The sequence below is a fragment of the Ovis canadensis genome, chromosome 1 (genome assembly GCF_042477335.2).
Source record: "Ovis canadensis isolate MfBH-ARS-UI-01 breed Bighorn chromosome 1, ARS-UI_OviCan_v2, whole genome shotgun sequence".
Lineage (NCBI taxonomy): Eukaryota > Metazoa > Chordata > Mammalia > Artiodactyla > Bovidae > Ovis > Ovis canadensis.
In genome coordinates, this window is record NC_091245.1 from 101,069,600 (window position 1) to 101,089,874 (window position 20,275).

At 37.9% G+C, this 20,275-nt stretch overlaps 2 protein-coding genes across 5 annotated transcripts in view; one reads left to right on the plus strand and one right to left on the minus strand.

The window, feature by feature from the left end:
* The window catches only part of OTUD7B (OTU deubiquitinase 7B), a 153,490-nt gene that overhangs the window by 95,014 nt on the left and 38,201 nt on the right, over positions 1-20,275 (minus strand). The window lies entirely within an intron of this gene.
* VPS45 (vacuolar protein sorting 45 homolog) overlaps positions 14,379-20,275 on the plus strand; it is a 71,727-nt gene continuing 65,830 nt past the window's right edge. For 3 of the 4 annotated variants that reach the window (XR_011253912.1, XR_011253910.1, XM_069573997.1), the window contains exons 1-3: positions 14,472-14,840; positions 15,483-15,617; positions 18,276-18,336. Coding sequence is in view for 2 of the 4 variants with exons in the window: in XM_069573997.1 (XP_069430098.1) it covers positions 14,748-14,840; positions 15,483-15,617; positions 18,276-18,336 (289 nt within the window). In the remaining 2 variants the exon portion in view is untranslated. Of the gene's footprint in view, positions 14,841-15,482; positions 15,618-18,275; positions 18,337-20,275 lie in introns of all 4 variants that reach the window. The other variant, XM_069573991.1, reaches the window with a different exon arrangement.

The window sequence follows — 20,275 nt, forward strand, 5'->3', positions numbered from 1 at the left end:
GTGTAAACCCCCTAAAAAGGCAATAAAAACATATGCCTTCCAGAACAAATAGAATGAAGGCAAAGATAACAGCAACAAAATCTTGGAAAGCTGGATAATAAGTATCTATTTTAACAGACAATCTTATTTCACAAACTTCAGACCTTTTTCTAGTTAAAAAATTACAGGACTACTTGTTAATTATAAAAACTCAGTACTCTGGGTATAATCTGGATGGTATAGAAAGGTTTTTTAAATATAATTTTCTAAACTTATTCATTTTGACTTTGCTGGGTCTTCATTGCTGTTCGGGCCTTTCTCTAGTTGAGATGAACGGGGTCTACTCTCCAGTTGCCTTGTCATTGCTTCCTTTCTTGTCGAGCATGAGCTCCAGGGCACGCCAGCCTCCAGAGATGCAGCTCAGGAGTTCTAGCGTGCTGCCTCAGTGATTGTGGCACAGGGGCTTGGTTGCTCCCCCGCACATGGAGTCTTCCCAGATCAGGGATGGAACCTGCGTCTCCTGCCTTCACAAGCAGATTCTTTACCACTGAGCCACCAGGGAAACTCAAACAGCATGTAGCTCCTCTTCTAATCTCATAAAAGAATATGGTTTAAAACTAGTGCATTTAATGCACTTATACTGATTATCATGAATACTGCTATATCTAGGTTATTTTCCACTACCTTATTTTTTTGCTCTTTAGACTTCTTTCCCATGTCTTTTCTTCCTCACTTCTGCTCTCTATTGGATTAGCTGGGCTTTTTTTTTTCCTCTTCCTCTCGGTTTTTAGTTTCTAAGTTATACATTCATTTTCCATTTTAAATTGTTATTCTTAATTATTTCATTATGCATAAATTGGGAAGATTATTTTTTAGTATGCATTTATTATGCATACTTAATTTACAAAGTTAACATTATGGTGCTTTATGGTTTTGAATTTTACATTTTGCTTAGAAAGCCTATTATTAAAGAATAAAAATGTTCTTTATTTTCTTGCAGTAATTTTATAATTTTTATTTATATATTCTGATTGTTAATTCATCTATAGTTCTTTCCATGTAGAGCTCCAGGGAGGGAATCTACCTTTATTTGTTTTCCAAATGGACAGCTAATAGTCTCAACCCTTCTTACACTGTTCATCTTTTCCGTATTAACTTAAAATATGATCTTTATCACAAAGTACATTTCCATTTAAATGTGGGTCTATTTCTGTATGTTTTACTCTATTCCAATATACTTATCTCTTCAGGTATATTATCAAACTATCTTAACTACTCTTAATGGTCTAATATTTAATAGGGCTTCCACTACCCATGACTCTGTAAAAGGAAAAAAAATAAATTTCTCAATTGTCTATTCTTCTCCATATTCTATCCTCATGTGTCAAGTCCGTATTGTCTGAAAAATTCCCATTGGGGTTTTGATTGATGTTATGCTGAATTGAGAGATTAATAGGAGATATACAATGACAGACTTTATTTTTGGGGGCTCCAAAGTCAATGCAGATGGTTACTGCAGCCATGAAATTAAAAGATGCTTGCTCCTTGGAAGAAAAGCTATGACCAACCTAGACAGCATATTAAAAAGCAGAAACATTACTTTGCCAACAAAGTTCCATCCAGTCAAAGCCATGGTTTTTCCAGTAGTTGTGTATGGATGTGAGAGTTGGACTATAAAGAAAGCTGAGTGCCAAAGAATTGATGCTTTTGAACTGTGGTGTTGGAGAAGATTCTTGACAGTCTCTTGGACTGCAAGGAGATCCAACCAGTCCATCCTAAAAGAAATCAACCCTGAATATTCATTGGAAGGACTGATGCTGAAGCTAAAACTCCCATACTTTGGCCACCTGATTCGAAGAACTGACTCATTTAAAAAGACCCTGATGCTGGGAAAGATTGAATGCCGGAGAAGGGGACGGCAGAAGATGAGATGGTTGGATGGCATCACTGACTCAATGGACATGAGTTTGAGTAAACTTTAGGAGTTGGTGATGGACAGGGAGGCCTGGCGTGCTGCAGTCCATGGGGTCGCGAAATGTCGGACACGACTGAGTGACTGAACTGAAACTGAAACTGATTGACATCATTATAATATTTACTTCCGCACCCAAGATTTTATTCTTTCTTTACTTATTCAAGACGTTTTGAGTTACCTCTCCAGAAATATTTATAATTTTTTTCCATATAAGCCATGTATTTCATATTGGGTTTATATTCTTACTATTTTTATAAATGAGATTTTCTTCCATTATAATTTTTCATTAGTTATTATTGGCATGCAGGTAGATGTTGATTTTGTTTATCTTTTATTGAGCCATTTTTATTGCACTCTCTTATTAGTTCTAGTTAATGTTTCATTGGTTGTCTCAAGATTATCTAAATAGGCAACCATTTCGCCTGCATGTGATTCTTGTCTCCTCCTTTCCAGTACTTAGCTCTCTTCTTCTATTGATACATTGGCTAAGACATCTAGAACGCTGTTGAATAGCAGCAGTTATAACAGATAGTATGTTGTTTTATTCACGAAAAACTTTCTAATGTTTCATAAGGTGTGATGTTCAATTAAGTTTTTTAATAGATGGCCTTCATCAAATTAATTCAATTTCCTTTTCTTACCTTACAATAACTTTTACCAGAAATGAGAGTTGGTTTAATAAAAGTGTTTCAGCATCTTACAAGATTACCTTTTTATTAATATTATTTAGTCTTTCAGTATAGGAACATATTCCCTAATACCAACCACACTTGCGTTACTGGAATTAACCCTATTGGCTAACTCAATTCATTTAATGCAACAAAAATTTATGTATCTATTATATATCAAACACTTTTCTGGGCACTTGGCATGTATTAAAGAACTGACAATGATTCCTCAGGAAACTAAGATGTCTATGACCTAGATGTTTATGATCTATTGCTGAATGTAAATTGTTAATATTTGATTAAGTATTTAATATTTATAAGTGAGGTTGATGTTAATTTTTCTTTTCTGTGCTATACTTTTTGCTTTCCTTGTCAAAGTTAGATTATAGAAATATATTGCAAGTATTTCACTATTTGCCATGCCATAGAATTGCATACTTAATAAATGAATTTATCTCTTCCTTAAAGGTTTTCTATAACCATACAATCACCTAGACCTGGGGTCTTCCTCTTAAAAACATTATTCTTATTGTGATGAAAAACATGAAATTTACTGTCTTAACCATCTTTAAGTGTACATTTCAATAGTGGTAAGTATATTCACATTATTGTGCTCTTTTCCTTTTAAAATATATTTACTATCTTTTTAGTTGCTTCTATGGTTATTGGGCTATTAAGTTCTCTATCTCTTATCAAGTCGTTTTATCATTTATGTTCTCTTATCAAGTGACCTTAAATCATCTCTGCTGCTCCTGCTACTGCTGCTGCTGCTACGCCGCTTCAGTCGTGTCCGACTCTGTGCGGCCCCAGAGACGGCAGCCCACCAGGCTCCCCCGTTCCTGGGATTCTCCAGGCAAGAACACTGGAGTGGGATGCCATTTCCTTCTCCAATGCATGAAAGTGAAAAGTGAAAGTGAAGTCATTCAGTCGTGTCCAACTCTTAGCGACCCCATGGACTGCAGCCCGCCAGGCTTCTCTGTCCATGGGATTTTCCAGGCAAGAGTACTGGAGTGGGGTGCCATTGCCTTCTCTGAAATCATCTCTGAAATGCATCTAAACATTAGTAATGAAGCATGCTATAAATCAGATTACTTGGCTCCCAATTCATTATTCTTTTCATTCTATCATGGTATTCTCTAAACTTGAGAGTTCCTCTGACCAGGAATTCTATAGTACCTGAGTTTAACTTACTACATCACCAGGAAATAAAAGTGTTATTTCTCAACATTATGCCTAAATTAAGTTGTGGTGAGTCTGGATATTTCAATGATAATTGGAAATTAAAGGAAAAAACCAATTTCACTGTTATTTGCATATTTCCTGTCATGAATGGAAGGAACTGTCATTTGCAGTACAGTGTTCTGGTATAAACAAAGATTCTGGTGTTCACATCTCCAGGTTCAAATCCCAGTTTTGTCACTTTCTAGCAGAAATCTTCTTAATCGCTCTAAGCTTCAATTTTCTGATTTTCCAAAAGAGGGTAACAAAATACCCTGGTGATCTAGTAGCTAGGACTCTGGGCTGTCACTGCCACGGGTATAGTTCAATCCCCTGTTGGGGAATTAAGATTCTGCAAGCTCTGTGGCCGAACAAAAAATATGCTGTATTCAATTCATGAAAAGTATTCAGCACATGGCCTAAAATACACATGTGTATATTGACACATCGACTGTTAGTTGCCCTGGAGGAAATGGCAACCCTCTCCAGTATTCCTACCTGGAGAATCCCATGGACAGTGTAGCCTGCTGGCCACAGTCCATGGGGTTGCACAGAGTGGGACACGACCAAGCAACTTAACACGGATGCATGTACTGTCAATTGCAATCAGATATGAGTAGAAATTATAATCGGATTCTTACCCTTCAAATTTTAGACTTTATACTAAAATAACTTTCCAAATTGAATGCCTGTTTATTTAAACTTTATAGCTATTAGTTTTGTCTAGTTCTCCCCCAATGGCACCCCACTCTAGTACTCTTGTCTGGAAAATCCCATGGACGGAGAAGTCTGCTAGGCAGCAGTCCATGGGGTCACTAAGAGTTGGACACAACTGAGCGACTTCACTATCACTTTTCACTTTCATGCATTGGAGAAGGAAATGGCAACCCACTCCAGTGTTCTTGCCTGGAGAATACCAGGGACAGGGGAGCCTCATGGGCTGCTGTCTATGAGATCGCACAGAGTCAGACAAGACTGAAGCGACTTAGCAGCAGCAGCAGCAGCCCTCAAATGAAAAAAATTATAAAGCAGTAGATTCATGCAACAATTCAGTATGATTCAAAGCCAAAACAGATTAAACTCAACGTTAAAGCATTTCATGATCTATTCTGGCCAAAATGATGTGTTTTCCTTCATTGGTGTAACCATTACTCAGAGAACCAGCACCCAAAGTTACAAAGATCCTCAGTTCAGTTCAGTCGCTCAGTCATGTCCAACTCTTTGCGACCCCATGAATTGCAGCACACCAGGCCTCCCTGTCCATCACCAACTCCCGGAGTTCACTCAGACTCACGTCCATCGAGTCCGTGATGCCATCCAGCCATCTCCTCCTCGGTCGTCCCCTCTTCCTCCTGCCCCCAATCCCTCCCAGCATCAGAGTCTTTTCCAATGAGTCAACTCTTCTCATGAGGTGGCCAAAGTACTGGAGTTTCAGCTTTAGCATCATTCCTTCCAAAGAAATCCCAGGGCTGATCTCCTTCAGAATGGACTGGTTGGATCTCCTTGCAGTCCAAGGGACTCTCAAGAGTCTTCTCCAACACCACACTTCAAAACATCAATTCTTCGGTGCTCAGCCTTCTTCACAGTCCAACTCTCACATCCATACATGACCACAGGAAAAACCAAAGCCTTGACTAGACGGACCTTAATCGGCAAAGTAATGTCTCTGCTTTTGAATATGTTATCTACGTTGGTCATAACTTTCCTTTCAAGGAGTAAGCGTCTTTTAATTTCATGGCTGCAATCACAATCTGCAGTGATTTTGGAGACCAAAAAAATAAAGTCTGACACTGTTTCCACTGTTTCCCTGTCTATTTCCCATGAAGTGATGGGACCGGATGCCATGATCTTCGTTTTCTGAATGCTGAGCTTTAAGCCAAGTTTTTCACTCTCCTCTTTCACTTTCATCAAGAGGCTTTTTAGTTCCTCTTCACTTTCTGCCATAAGGCTGGTGTCATCTGCATATCTGAGGTTACTGATATTTCTCCCGGCAATCTTGATTCTACCTTGTGTTTCTTCCAGTCCAGCGTTTCTCATGATGTACTCTGCATATAAGTTAAACAAGCAGGGTGACAATATACAGCCCTGATGTACTCCTTTTCCTATTTGGAACCAGTCTGTTGTTCCATGTCCAGTTCTAACTGTTGCTTCCTGACCTGCATACAGATTTCTCAAGAGGCAGGTCAGGTGGTCTGGTATTCCCATCTCTTGAAGAATTTTCCACAGTTGATTGTGATCCACACAGTCAAAGGCTGTGGCATAGTCAGTAAAGCAGAAATAGATGTTTTTCTGGAACTCTCTTGCTTTTTCCATGATCCAGCGGATGTTGGCAATTTGATCTCTGGTTCCTCTGCCTCTTCTAAAACCAGCTTGAACATCAGGGAGTTCACGGTTCATGTATTGCTGATGCCTAGCTTGGAGAATTTTGAGCATTACTTTACTAGCGTGTGAGATGAGTGCAATTGTGCGGTAGTTTGAGCATTCTTTGGCATTGCCTTTGTTTGGGATTGGAATGAAAACTGACCTTTTCCAGTCCTGTGGCCACTGCTGAGTTTTCCAAATTTGCTGGCATATTGAGTGTAGCACTATGACAGCATCACCTTTCAGGATTTGAAATAGCTCAACTGGAATTCCATCACCTCCACTAGCTTTGTTTATAGTGATGCTTCCTAAGGCCCACTTGACTTCACATTCCAGGATGTCTGGCTCTAGATGAATGATCACACCATCGTGATTATCCGGGTCATGAAGATCTTTTTTGTACAGTTCTTCTGTGTATTCTTGCCACCTCTTCTTAATATCTTCTGCTTCTGTTAGGTCCAGACCATTTCTGTCCCTTATCAAGCCCATCTTTGCATGAAATGTTCCCTTGGTATCTCTAATTTTCTTGAAGAGATCTCTAGTCTTTCCCATTCTGTTGTTTGCCTCTATTTCTTTGCACTGATTGCTGAGGAAGGCTTTCTTATCTCTTCTTGCTATTCTTTGGAACTCTGCATTCAGATGCTTATATCTTTCCTTTTCTCCTTTGCTTTTCGCTTCTCTTCTTTTCACAGCTATTTGTAAGACCTCCTCCGACAGCCATTTTGCTTTTTTGCATTTATTTTCCATGGGGATGATTTGATTCCTGTCTCCTGTACAATGTCACAAACCTCTGTCCATAATTCATCAGGCACTCTATCTATCAGATCTAGTCCCCTAAATCTATTTATCACTTCCAGTGTATAATCATAAGGGATTTGATTTAGGTCATACCTGAATGGTCCAGTGGTTTTCCCTACTTTCTTCAATTTAAGTCTGAATTTGGCAATAAGGAGTTCATGATCTGAGCCAGTCAGCTCCTGGTCTTGTTTTTGTCGACTGTATAGAGCTTCTCCATCTTTGGCTGCAAAGAATATAATCTGCCTGATTTCGGTGTTGACCATCTGGTGATGTCCATGTGTAGAGTCTTCTCTTGTGTTGTTGGAAGAGGGTGTTTGCTATGACCAGTGCATTTTCTTGGCAAAACTCTATTAGCATTATCTGTATCTTCTTAGTGGTCCAAGGGCGCCCTCTGGCAGGGAGCTGAAAAAATTCAACTCTACACTAAATGAAATACTTTTTTTAAAGCTGATGCTTTTCAAGTAAATTCTTAACAATTTATGAAATTAATCTTCTCTTTAATAACTGCTATCATATTGTCAGAAAAGACAAATGTCGCTTTACAAGGGCACCAAAATGTTCAGGTCTTACATTTCTCTAATTTACTGGGAATTGGAAAGAAAATCCAGGCCCCTTTCCCCAGAATTTAGTTCAGTGAAATTGTTGGCATGGATCACCTAGATAAGTATATTGATCTCTTTGTTAGTTCTGTCTGCATAAAAGTCTATACTTTATTTAACATGCCACTGTAGCAGTTTGCCCAGTAATGCATATCACCAACATTAAATATTTATTGGGTATCTCTGTGTACAGGACACCGCACTAGGTGAAAAGGATGGGGAAAACAGTTCTCTATCCTCAAAGAAACGGCAATATACTTTTTTAAAAAGCATGTGAAAAAAGAAATACAGATAAGATGTGCATAGAAAAGGATAAGCTTCTCTCAATTTGCTTTCTGTGTTACCTTGGGAAAGTTATTCAACTTCTGTGAACTTCAGTTTATCTGTAATATGGAGATAAAAGTCACCCCAAAGGAAAGTTGCACAAGTTAACTGAAATATGTTCAAAGGACTCAGCATATAGTAAATGCTCGGTAAAAGGTGGTTGTTTTTATTTATTAGTATTAAGAGAAATCTTAAATAATAGCATACTACATTAAATTTCACTTGCTTCAAATGGAAAGATATGTAAACGAAATATTTTCTATTTTGTTTCAACATTACTCTCTCTAGTAATGAAAAGTGATTCTGATGAGTTGCTTATTAAATCAGTAATTAGCCATTTCTAAAGGAATTATTTCAGTATAAAAATGTAATTAAGACTACTTTACCACTTACGAAATTTAGGATTCACAAGAACACGCATTTTCTGGTACTTACTTCATATGCTTTGCCTATTCTCTTGAAATATTTAAAATTTAAAAATAACTTCATTGCATTTTATGGTCATCTACAGAAAGCTGAGCGCTGAAGACTTGATGCTTTTGAACTGTGGCGTTGGAGATTCTTGACAGTCCCGTGGACTGCAAGGAGATCCAACCAGTCCATCCTAAAGGAAATCAGTCCTGGGTGTTGACGCTGAAACTCCAATACTTTGGCCACCTGATGTGAAGAGCTGACTCATTGGAAAAGACCCTGATGCTGGGAAAGATTGAAGGCAGGAGGAGAAGGGGACAACAGAGGTTGAGGTGGTTGGATGGCATCACTGACTCAATGGACATGAGTTTGGGTAAACTCCGGGAGTTGGTGATGGACAGGGAGGCCTGGCGTGCTGCGGTTCACGGGGTTGCAAAGAATTGGACACGACTGAGCGACTGAACTGAACTGAGCATTTCTAACAAAAGAAGCCCACGAACAGAATCATGGTCATCAAAAGAATCTTAGCAATTTCTAGTGTAATCTTTTTCTTTTTAGAAATAAGAACTTAGAAAGCATCTCCTTAACATTACAAAGCACTTAAAATTTATTTTGTGAATTTTAATAATTTCTCAGGGAGGGCAAGCATGTAACAATTTTTTTTTTAATTCAGTTTGTACCTGGGGAAACAAACAGTAAAACTAAGCACAGTATAGGATTTCCCTGGTGGTAAGAATCTGCCTTCCAATGGAGGGGACACAGGTTTGATCCTCGGTCTGGGAAAATCCCACATACCAGGGCAACTAAGCCAACTACTGAGTCAGCACTCCAGAGCCCTGGAGCTGCAACTACTGAGCCTGTGTGATATAACTACCGGAGCCCCTGTGCCTTGAGCCTGTGCTCCACAGAGAAGCCACCACAATGCAAAGCCCATGCATGGCAAAGAAGAGTTGACCCCGCTTGCTGCAACTAGAGAAAGCTGCTTGCAACCATAAATAAATGAATGCTTTTTTCAAAAAACTAAGCACAATATAAAACATTCACTAAGAAAAAATAGTTAAAGCTGAGCTAAAGACTACATGTATCATCTCACTTAATTCTCACAATAACCTGAAACAGGTGTTATTTTCCCCATTTAACAAATGGGGAAACTGAGTCACTAATCACTTATGTAACTTACCACTGTCCTGCAACTAGTCAACAGCAGACTCAAATCCAGGCTGTCTGATTCTAGAGTCAGTGCTCTCAAATTCTGTATATATCTATTACTGAAAAGTGACAATTCTCTAAATACCCATGAGTCTGACATAAATAAATGAGGGAAACGGATGGCTTTTTACAGAAGAATTCCAAATAATAACTGTAGAAGGAATGAGGAAAATAACTACCATTAGGTGAACACCAACTTTTGCAAGCAAGAACCATCAACAGATTCCAGTTGAAATTAACAAGTAAATGATGAGAATAGGATATTTGCAACTAATCAAGGCATCTCTCCATATGGTATTTATTAAATAGAAGGAGAAAAGTAGTAAATTTACAGCGGGGAAACCCAGCAGACACCACCTAAACAAAGTGATCAAAGTTAACATCACTGCCAAAAGGGTAGAATCACTGCAATTATGAATGTGCAGAGAGACCTTCCAAGAAAAAAATTTTTACTTAATGATTTAAAGCTCTTCAATACTTTTGCTGCCATAAAGTTTGGTACTAAACTACCAACTGTGACAAAAACTTAACAAATTCTGCTTGATTTGAGACTAAGGTAGGCACTAAGTCTCTAAAATCACTTGAAGCATTTTTACTGTTCTGTCTTCATGAAAACTGTACCCTTTAAAGAAATTTATGATGGAACAGCCCAAATATTCCCATTAATATTTCTATTATTTTAGATTACAGTTATTATGGAAATTATATTTGGAAGCTATAGTTTATAACTTCTGAAATCCATTCTATTTTTAAATGTTATTAACAAAGGAAACTGAAATATGCCATATGCAAAAAATAAAAGGTACATGTATCTTTTGATTTCAAATAACTAAAGCTGATATTTATTGAGTCTTTACTATGTACCACCCACAGTTTTTTTCCTGCACGTTATTTCATTTAATTCTCACAATTTTCTAAGGTTGATTATATTACCACCACTTATCAGATGTGTAAATAGTTACAAAGGTTAAAAATATTGTATAAGGATGGGTTGTCTGACACAAGCAATACTGTCATTCTTTTTTTAAATGTTTTTTTCAATTGCTAACAAGAAAATGTAATTGAGTTTCATTGACTTTTATCTTTACTTTCTTCCTATGCAGATGTATGCTAACACACAGCAACAAGAATGGTAAATAATTACTAAGATAACTAAGAGTTGGTCATATTGTTATTATAATTATACTGAACTTATTTACATATCCTTTGTTTTATATCAAACTTTGAGCTCTTATGGAGGAAAATCATGATTTTGATTAAATATAAAATGGGCAGCTAAACTTCAAATAGTACACACTTTGTGAGAAGCTGAAGCACATGTCATTACTCAGGTAATCATTCTTATTTCATTTACACACATATTTACAAGTCTAAACAAAATGTACACATATAAACACCATATTTAAGTTTCTAAAACTTTAATTGTAGAATAATTACTTTACAGTATTGTGATGTTTTTTGTCATACATCAATATGAATTGACCACAGGTATACGTGTCCCCTCCCTCCATCCTGAAGCCCCCTCCCACTCTCCTCCCCACCCTACCCCTCCAGGTGTCACAGAGCACTGGCTTTGGGTGCCCTGCGTCATACATCAAACTCCGACTGGCTATTTTACATATGGTAATATATATGTTCCAATGCCGTTCTCTCAAATCATCCCACCTTCTTCTTCTCCCACTGAGTCCAAAAGTCTGTTCTTTACATCTGTAAACACCATATTTTTTAATGTTCTGTTTTCCACTGTTAAAGCACTGATTCCTTGAATCTAGTAAAAAAAAATTTTCAAATAACTGCATCAGAAAGTTTATAATTAATATAATCATTTATATTTGAAGATTGTTGTATTTTTTTTCAAATTTGACGTTTTTATCATTAAAAACTTGTCTTATAATGGTTTATTAACACCCTCAATTGTTAAAATAGAAGCAACGTACTTCATGGGCTTCTCAGGTGGCCCTAGTGGTAAAGAACCCACCTGCCAATGCATGAGATACGAGAGACACTCAATCCCTGGGTGGGGAAGGTCCCCTAGAAAAGGGCATGGCAACCCACTCCAGTATTCTTGCCTGGGAAGTCCCACGGACAGAAGAGTCTGGTGGGGTACAGTCCTTAGGGTTGCAAAGAATCAGAGAGGACTGAAATGAGTTAATTCATACCCAAGGTACTTCATATTAGCTTCTGGATTTGCCATGTCTTGCCTACAACAAAACAAGTCACTGGGTTTATGCTGGAGACTTGATCTTTGTTTCAGTCCTATTTTTAGAGGGATGGGAATACAAAAGAAGTTCTTAATCTAGAGACAGTTAAAATGGCTCTTTTAGTTTTCCTCAAAAAGGAAATAGGTTGCCAAACTTCAGGATCATCACAACATCCATTAAATATATATCTTGTATAAAATGTTTACATTCTATTAAATACTGTATCTTAGCCACATATAAAATAACACTGCCACTGACATCAGTGGAATTTCATGGGCAATGGAATGAGTCAGTAAGTCTTGTCAAAACAGGCATATTCCTCCCCCTCTAAAATGTTATAATTGTCTAAATATAAATACTTAAACGGATACAGTGTCCATGTATTACTTACAGGTTGACAATTAAAAGACACTTACTCCTTGGAAGAAAAGTTATGACCAACCTAGATAGCATATTGAAAAGCAGAGACATTACTTTGCCAACAAAGGTCCATCTAGTCAAGGCTATGGTTTTTCCTGTGGTCATGTATGGATGAAAGAGTTGGACTGTGAAGAAAGCTGAGCACCAAAGAATTAGTGCTTTTGAAGTGTGGTGTTGGAGAAGACTCTTGAGAGTCCCTTGGACTGCAAGGAGATCCAACCAGTCCATTCTGAAGGAGATCAGCCCTGGGATTTCTTTGGAAGGAATGATGCTAAAGCTGAAACTCCAGTACTTTGGCCACCTCATGTGAAGAGTTGACTCATTGGAAAAGACTCTGATGCTGGGAGGGGTTGGGGGCAGGAGGAGAAGGGGACGACAGAGGATGAGATGGCTGGATGGCATCACTGACTCAATGGATGTGAGTCTGAGTGAACACCGGGAGTTGGTGATGGACAGGGAGGCCTGGCGTGCTGTGATTCATGGGGTCGCAAAGAGTCAGACACGCCTGAGTGACTGAACTGAACTGATAATTGTCTAAAAAAAGCACAAAGTTCATAGACAAGACTTTCTATCCTTGTTTCTTCTGAAAAATGAATAAACTGGAAAACAATCTTATACCACATTGAAATTCAAATTATAGGTTACTATTGTTCAATTGCTAAGTAGTGTCGGACTCTTTGTGATCTGGTGGACTGTAGTCTGCTAGGCTCCTCTGTCCATGGGATTTTCTAGGCAAAAATACTGGCATGGGTTGCCATTTCCTTCTCCAGGGGATCTTCCTGGACCAAGGATTGAACCTGCAGCTCCTGCACTGGCATGCGGATTCTTTACCAAGGAGCCACCAAGGAAGCCCAAACTATAGATAAGAAAAAACAAAAACCGATGACAGAAGAGAATTTTCAACTATTGGTAACTTACAAGATCTGCAGTTACTTCTTCAGTTACAAGTTTGCTTTTTTCTATATTTTAAATTGTATTATACTTTAAGGAAAATATTTATTGTATTTAAAAATTCAAATAACATTTTAAAAAACAGAATTTTTAGATATTAAGATTCTTCTCATTTGTATCCATTTAAAGATTCGTATTTTCACTTTAATACAACTTTTCTTGCAAAATGTACCTCAAAAATAGAAAAGAATGCCAAAAGGGAAGTTTTATTTATGCGGTAGAAAAACTGAAAAGGAAAGAAACTTTAGAGGTGACAAAAACCTATGGTATTTCAAGCAGTTTCTGATCTCCTGTAAAGGATTTGAAAATTGTACACAAAGCTTAATAAAATAAACTTAACAGCCAGATTCATGTTAGCGTGCTCTGGGTGTAGTTTTAACTCTACACTTCACACAATAGAATGAAAGAATGATTTGGTGATGTTGAATGTATTGATTAAACTGTGAGCCCAATAAACACTGGTTACTTTTTTGGTAGAAATATTTACAAGCAATTACAGTCACTGATTTCTTGCAGTTGTTTCTTGTTATGTTCCTGATTTTACAATTCCCCAACGCAAAGGTGCAGAAAACTACCCTCCTTTTTGAAAAACGGCATGATGGAGAGAAGACGCGTAGGGTATAAATACAAAGGCAGACATCTGGAAGCTGATGGCTTTAAGATTCATTCTGTTGTTTAGTTTTTGTCATTTCTTAAATAAAATTTTTGAGTTTTTCCTTAAAATCCCAGCACTTCTTTGCATTAGCCCAAGTATATGATCCCTACCCATTTTTGACCCTGTTCACTGCTCCTGCCCGCAGTTTCAGCATCACAGGTCCCCGGTATCCCGGGCGAGTTGAAGCCCACGGCATCTAAAAACCCAGGGCCCCCAAAACTGGGAGGTTCCTGGCTCCGTTGGACCCACAGCCTGCGAGATCCAGCGGCAGACCACAGCTCCAGGCTCTCCCAAGGGATCTGAGACCTCTCCCAGAATATCCTGTTCGTGTGTTCAACTTCCGATGCCCCTCAGTCTTCGGAAAACCATTTCGGGCCTCACTTTGCAGGGCAGTGTCCTCGCCTTGTTAATGACCCAAAGAAGCCGAGGAAGACGAATCTAGGGCACTGTTAAGCAGATATTACCAAACGCTGTCCCTCCAAGTGCCGTGAATCTGCGGGGAACATAAGGCCTCCTCCCTTCCCTTCATCCTTCACTACCACCCAAGAAAGCGTTAATGGCAAAGAGCGACCACGTCGAAGCTCTGCCGTGAGTGCATCCGAGCCAGCCGTATACCAAGTTCCTCCACACCGCGAGGCGCCACCTTCTCCCCAAGCCAGCAGGAAGGGTGGCAAGCCGCGGCCAGGCCTGGAGGCTAAGGGCGGGGAGGGGTCTGAGCATCGAGGCTGGAGGTGGATCAGAATCACGTCCGGGATTGGCGGGGTGTCTCTGCTGAATTCGTCCATCCTGTCGGGAGGCTGGGTTCCCCGGACCGCGTAGCGGAACTACAACTCCCGAGACCACTGCTGCCCGGACTTCCGGAAGCCAGAGCTGGCCGGGGAGGAAGTTGCCGAGACCCGGCCAAAAGAACGGGGGTTAATTTAGAAAGAAAAACAGGGGGTGGGAAGAGCTATAGGGCTAACCTGTCAGTTCGCCACCATGAACGTGGTTTTTGCTGTAAAGCAATACATTTCCAAAATGATAGAGGACAGCGGACCTGGCATGAAAGTACTTCTCATGGATAAAGAGACGGTGAGTTTGCTTTTGCTCAGTGTTTGGGGGGGGACGGGGGAACCTCCTCCCTTGCAACAGCTGGTCCCATTCCAGTGTAGGGTTTAGCATTTAATTAAAGATTTGTAAGTTTAGCATGGAACTGAAAGGCTTTATAAAGCTTGCCTAGATGGTTTTCACTCTGAATGATTCTAACCACTGCCAGAGAGTCTTCTTGTACCCAAAACAATTGATTGAAATCAGAAATCTTTTTCTAAATGCCTGCGCCAAGAAATGATATATAAGACAGACCACTGGGAAGACTTTGGGATTGCCCTGTTGTTTCCACTCAGCGTTGTGTTTTTAAAGTAAAGCTATTAGAGCTCAAACTGAGATGACAGGTTATTATTTATCGGTCACAAAATTAAAAAAAAAAACTCTTTGGTGGTGTGAAAAATTTTATTTGTCAATTTATGGTTTGTCCGTGTTCAGAGAGAGCATTTCATTTTGGTACCTTACTTACTATTTTAGATGCTCAGTAAATGTTATTACATATGTTAGTATTTAAGTTATCCCAGTAAGTAGTATTAATGAAAAAAAAAATTTTTTTTTAAGTCTTAGGTATTGCTGCTTGTTTTTATTATTCTGGACTAGCATAAAATTAGTTAACTTTTTTCTTTACAGACTGGCATAGTGAGTATGGTATACACACAATCGGAAATTCTCCAGAAGGAAGTGTACCTTTTTGAACGCATTGATTCTCAAAATCGGGAGATCATGAAACACCTGAAAGCGATTTGTTTTCTTCGCCCTACCAAGGTACTACATAAACAGCTGCCATCTGCTTAGGCAAATACAGCACACTATGATCCGGAAGTGTTATGAAGACAAAATAAATTTGTTATCATTGTTTGTGGCATCATAATTATACTGGCTTCTCAGTTATAACCATGACTTTCCTCCTTTCCATATCTCAGTCACTTCTCACAGCTAGATTTCCTTCAAGATGTTTTGTAGGTTCTCAGCTACTTGCAATGCTGCTAACTGCCCTGAGACCCGCATCTCTTTAACTGAATGAAACTCCACACCTATCACACTGAACACCATTACCATTTAATCTTACATACTTATGTCAGTGTTTTGAGTCTTTATCATTTTATTCGTATCTATGTTCAGGAATCTTTAATGGCTTAATTTTACTTCCCTGACATATTTAGTAGCCCTCAGAGCCCTCTAGCTGGCCTGGTCTGCCCTTAGGTATTCCTTCTCAATGTCCTGTCTCTGCTCCTCCACTGCAGCCAAATAGGCCTTTGTATGATCCTTCTACATGCTCACTCCTGCCCTCTGTTCTTTTCTCCTAATTAAAGGTTCTTTAGCCTTCTGTCGGAGAAGGCAATGGCACCCCACTCCAGCACTCTTGCCTGAAAAATCCCATGGACGGAGAAGCCTGGTAGGCTTGCAGACCATGGGGTCGCTAAGAGTCAGAAACGACTGAGCGACTTCACTTTCACTTTTCACTTTCATGCATTGGGAAAGGAAATGGCAACCCACTCCAGTGTTCTTGCCTGGAGAATCCCAGGGACGGCGGAGCCTGGTGGGCTGCCGTCTATGGGGTCACACAGAGTCAGACATGACTGAAGCCACTTAGCAGCAGCAGCAGCAAGCAGCCTTCTGTCAGTTTTTGTCCATTATCTTCTAAATCTAACTTGAATCCTCCTTTAAAAATCCTTTACTATTTCTGTCTTATTTTGTATATTCTCTTGTTTTATATTTATGTTCTTAACTCCAGTGCTTGTATATTATTTCCAAGATGCAAATCTGACCGTGTCACCATGCTTGAAATCCTTGAATGATTTCTCATTGCTTTTATGATAAAGACACAACTCCTTAAGTGTGGCCTGCAAGGCCCTGTGTGGTCTGCTGCTGCTAAGTCACTTCAGTCGTGTCCGACTCTGTACGACCCCATAGACGATAGCCCACCAGGCTTCCCCATCCCTGGGATTCTCCAGGCAAGAACACTGGAGTGGGTCCTGTATGATCAAGTTCCTACTATTTCTATAGCCTCATTTCAAACCATTCCCTGTTTGGTCTTAGCCACACTATTCTTTCAGTCCACTATATTCCATCACGCCGCAGACCTTTGCACAGGTTTTTCTGCTTTCCTGGACCATCTTCACTCCCTCAAGGAAATCTTTCCTGGCCTTGCTGACCAGGTCAAACCCCCCTCTTATAAATACTTATAGCACCATCTTCTTCAGCCTACCACTTGTCATGGTTGAAGTCTCATATGGTTTGTATGATTAATTAATATTCTCATGTACCAGCAGTAAGTTCCAGGAGAGCAGAGATGATATCTATATTTTCACACTACTATGTCCCCAGTGTCTACCACATAGCAGATACTTAATAAGTAGTTCTGAATTAATTAATATATCAAGTAATTGTTTTGTTACATTAGTTTCCAGTTGTTTCTTATTAGTCATGAAATTTTGGTTGAGAGGGGTCTTAAAGATAATTTAGTCCATCATTGCCTAACTTTTTTTTATTAGAGAAGCTCTTTCATAGCCTTATGTATATGTTCTCTCAAGTTCAAAATGTGTTCTTAGAAACAATTTTTCCTTAAGATTACATTTAAAGTTAATTTTTAATATAGTTTAAAATTTAAATGACAATTTTTAAGGTCTTTTTTCCATTTAACAAGGAATATGTATTGCTTACATTACTTTTCATTCTGTAAGGAAATGTATGGTTTTTTAACATTCAAAAATGATATTTTATATCATGTATAGTTTGGAGATCAACTTTATACTGAAATTTAGCCATATGTTATAGTTTCAAAAGTAGATAAAACCTGCATTATGATCTTACGTAATTGGAATTATGTTTTGACCATTTGAAAATCAGTTGTTTTTTATTTCTAAATTTCATGTTTTATTTTTACATAATGCAGTTATACAGTAGGCCTTAGCCTACTGTTTATAAATACTTCAAAAATACTGCAGTTCTGCCACCTTTGGTCCCAATAAGTTAAAAGCCCAAGTGAATTTAATTAACTGTATTTTCTCTTGAATGTTGGTTTTTAAATGTGTCTGAAAAATTTTAGACAAATTTTGATGTTCTACAAAAAAATAAGAATTTTGATCAGATGAATACAAATTTACAGACAAATGGCTTGAGGCAAATCTGCATAATTATTATCTATTTTATGTTGTATTTCAACATCTATGTACTTTATGTTTTTTAATAACTAATTTGGCCAGAGCAGTGCAGCTATATCACATATGATTTGATCATTATATTTAATGTATCTCTTTTATCCCCAGTCCTCACCCCTCCCGACATAGGCACACTTAATCTAGACCTCAGCTCAGTAGACTCTTAGTAAATACTTAAATAAATCAATGGATGATACATATTTATTACTTCACCACTTAAGCGTTTTTTCTCATTTTGTTTGCTTGTTCTTTTCTTTTCTAGGAGAATGTGGATTATCTGATTCAGGAGCTCCGAAGACCTAAATACAGTATATATTTTATTTGTAAGTATTTTTTCACCTGTTCAATCATGTAACTAAATCCTAGCTAATATGTTCTACTAGCTACTGCATATCATCAGTAAATTAATTGAATCCATCACTCTTAAGAGTCTGGTGGGTGTTTTGTCCTTCAAAGTATTACCAGTATTGGACCAGCATTCTGCTTCTGAGAGCTAAATGTGGTTTCCACTCATCATTGACTGCTTAGGTTAAAAAAAAAATTTAAGTTTTACCTTGCCTTTCAAATTTCTTTATAAGTCAAAAGTTATAAGTAGTTAACTTTGACATTCCCCTTTGCCAAAAAATGTATATATACTTATTCCTATTTTACACTGTTATGAACTGAGGCATAGAAGCCGATTTATTTATTTGGAGGGAGGATATAGTTGAGTTTGTTGGAAAAGCAGAGATTTAGTTTACATACCATTCTTCTCTTTGCAACTTTATGTAATACTTGAAAATAAAAGCCATCAGATATATATGTCCTATTTGCACAATTTTGGGGGAGGGGAAGAGAGGTGAAGGCCTGGAAATAAACTTGGTTTGTAGTTATCATACAATTTATATGGATTTTTTTTTAATCTAATACATTTTGCTTTGGAAGTTACATCTTTTCTCCTCTAGATGTCATTATTGATCTTTATAACATTAATGTAGGTTACTTAAAAGCTTTGGAGTTTTGGGGTTTAGACTATAGCCTAAAACATACGTACTTTCTTCAGGATATATTACAATTTAATAATGGTACCAAAAATTAACATTTGTGATAAGACACTGTATTTTATAAAAACTGTCTCATATATTATTTTATTCAGCCTTTAAAACAACCTCAGGAGGTAGAAATAGGCAGTTTTATTCATTTCTATTATCCTGCGTTTGTTTTTGTCATCGTTTTCTTTTCGGTTAATAATCACAGGTTTTCATTTTCAATTAAACTTTTTCTTTTGAGATAATTGTAGATTCACATACAGTTGTAAGAAATAATCCATAGATCCCATATACTGTTTACCCAGTGTCCCCTAATGAAGCATCTTACATAACTGTAGTCCGGTATCACATCATACCATATTGACATTGATACAGTAAGGATGCAAAGCATTTCCATGTTCCTAGGATCCCTCATGTTGCATTTTGTCTACTTTCCTCCCATCCCAGCCTTCTCAGTAACCTCTGGCAGCCACCAACCTGTTTTCCATTTGTATAATTTTGTCATTTCAATAATGTTGTATAAGTGGAATCGTGCAGTATATAACCTTCTGAAATTGGCTTTTTTTCATTCAGCATAATTCTTTAACAATTCATCCAGGTTGTTGTGTATCAATACTTGATTAAAAAAAAATTTTTTTTTAATTTATTCCATGGTATGACTATACCATAATTTGTTTAACTGTTCACATAATGAAGGACATCTGAGTTGTTTCTAGTTTGGGCTAATACAAATAAAGTTGTTATAAATATTTATGTACAGGTTTTTGTGTGAACATAAGTCTTTATTTCTCTGTAATACATAATTCCCAGGGATCAATTGCTGGGTCATATGGTAGCTGCATGTTTAATGTTTTAAAAAACTACTAAATGTTTTCTGGAATGACTATGCCATTTTACATTTCCAATAGCAATATCCAGGCGATCTAATTTCTTTGTATCCTAACAAGCATTTAGTGTTGTCCCCGGTTTTCATTTTAGCCATTCTGATACATATTTAGTCATTCAGTAATTTTTTAGTCTGATTACAAGCTAGGTACTTAGGATAGGAAAATATAGAAACTTTTGTATTCAGCCACTCACACACACACACATTTATAGAAAGAGATTGAGTCTCCATGCTGCCAAATCTATGTGCACATTTAATAGAATCACTGTTTTGCTGAGTCTCTTAGCATCATGAGATAAAAGACCCTTTTTTCTTCTGAAGAGTTATCTGATACAGTGGCCAAGATTA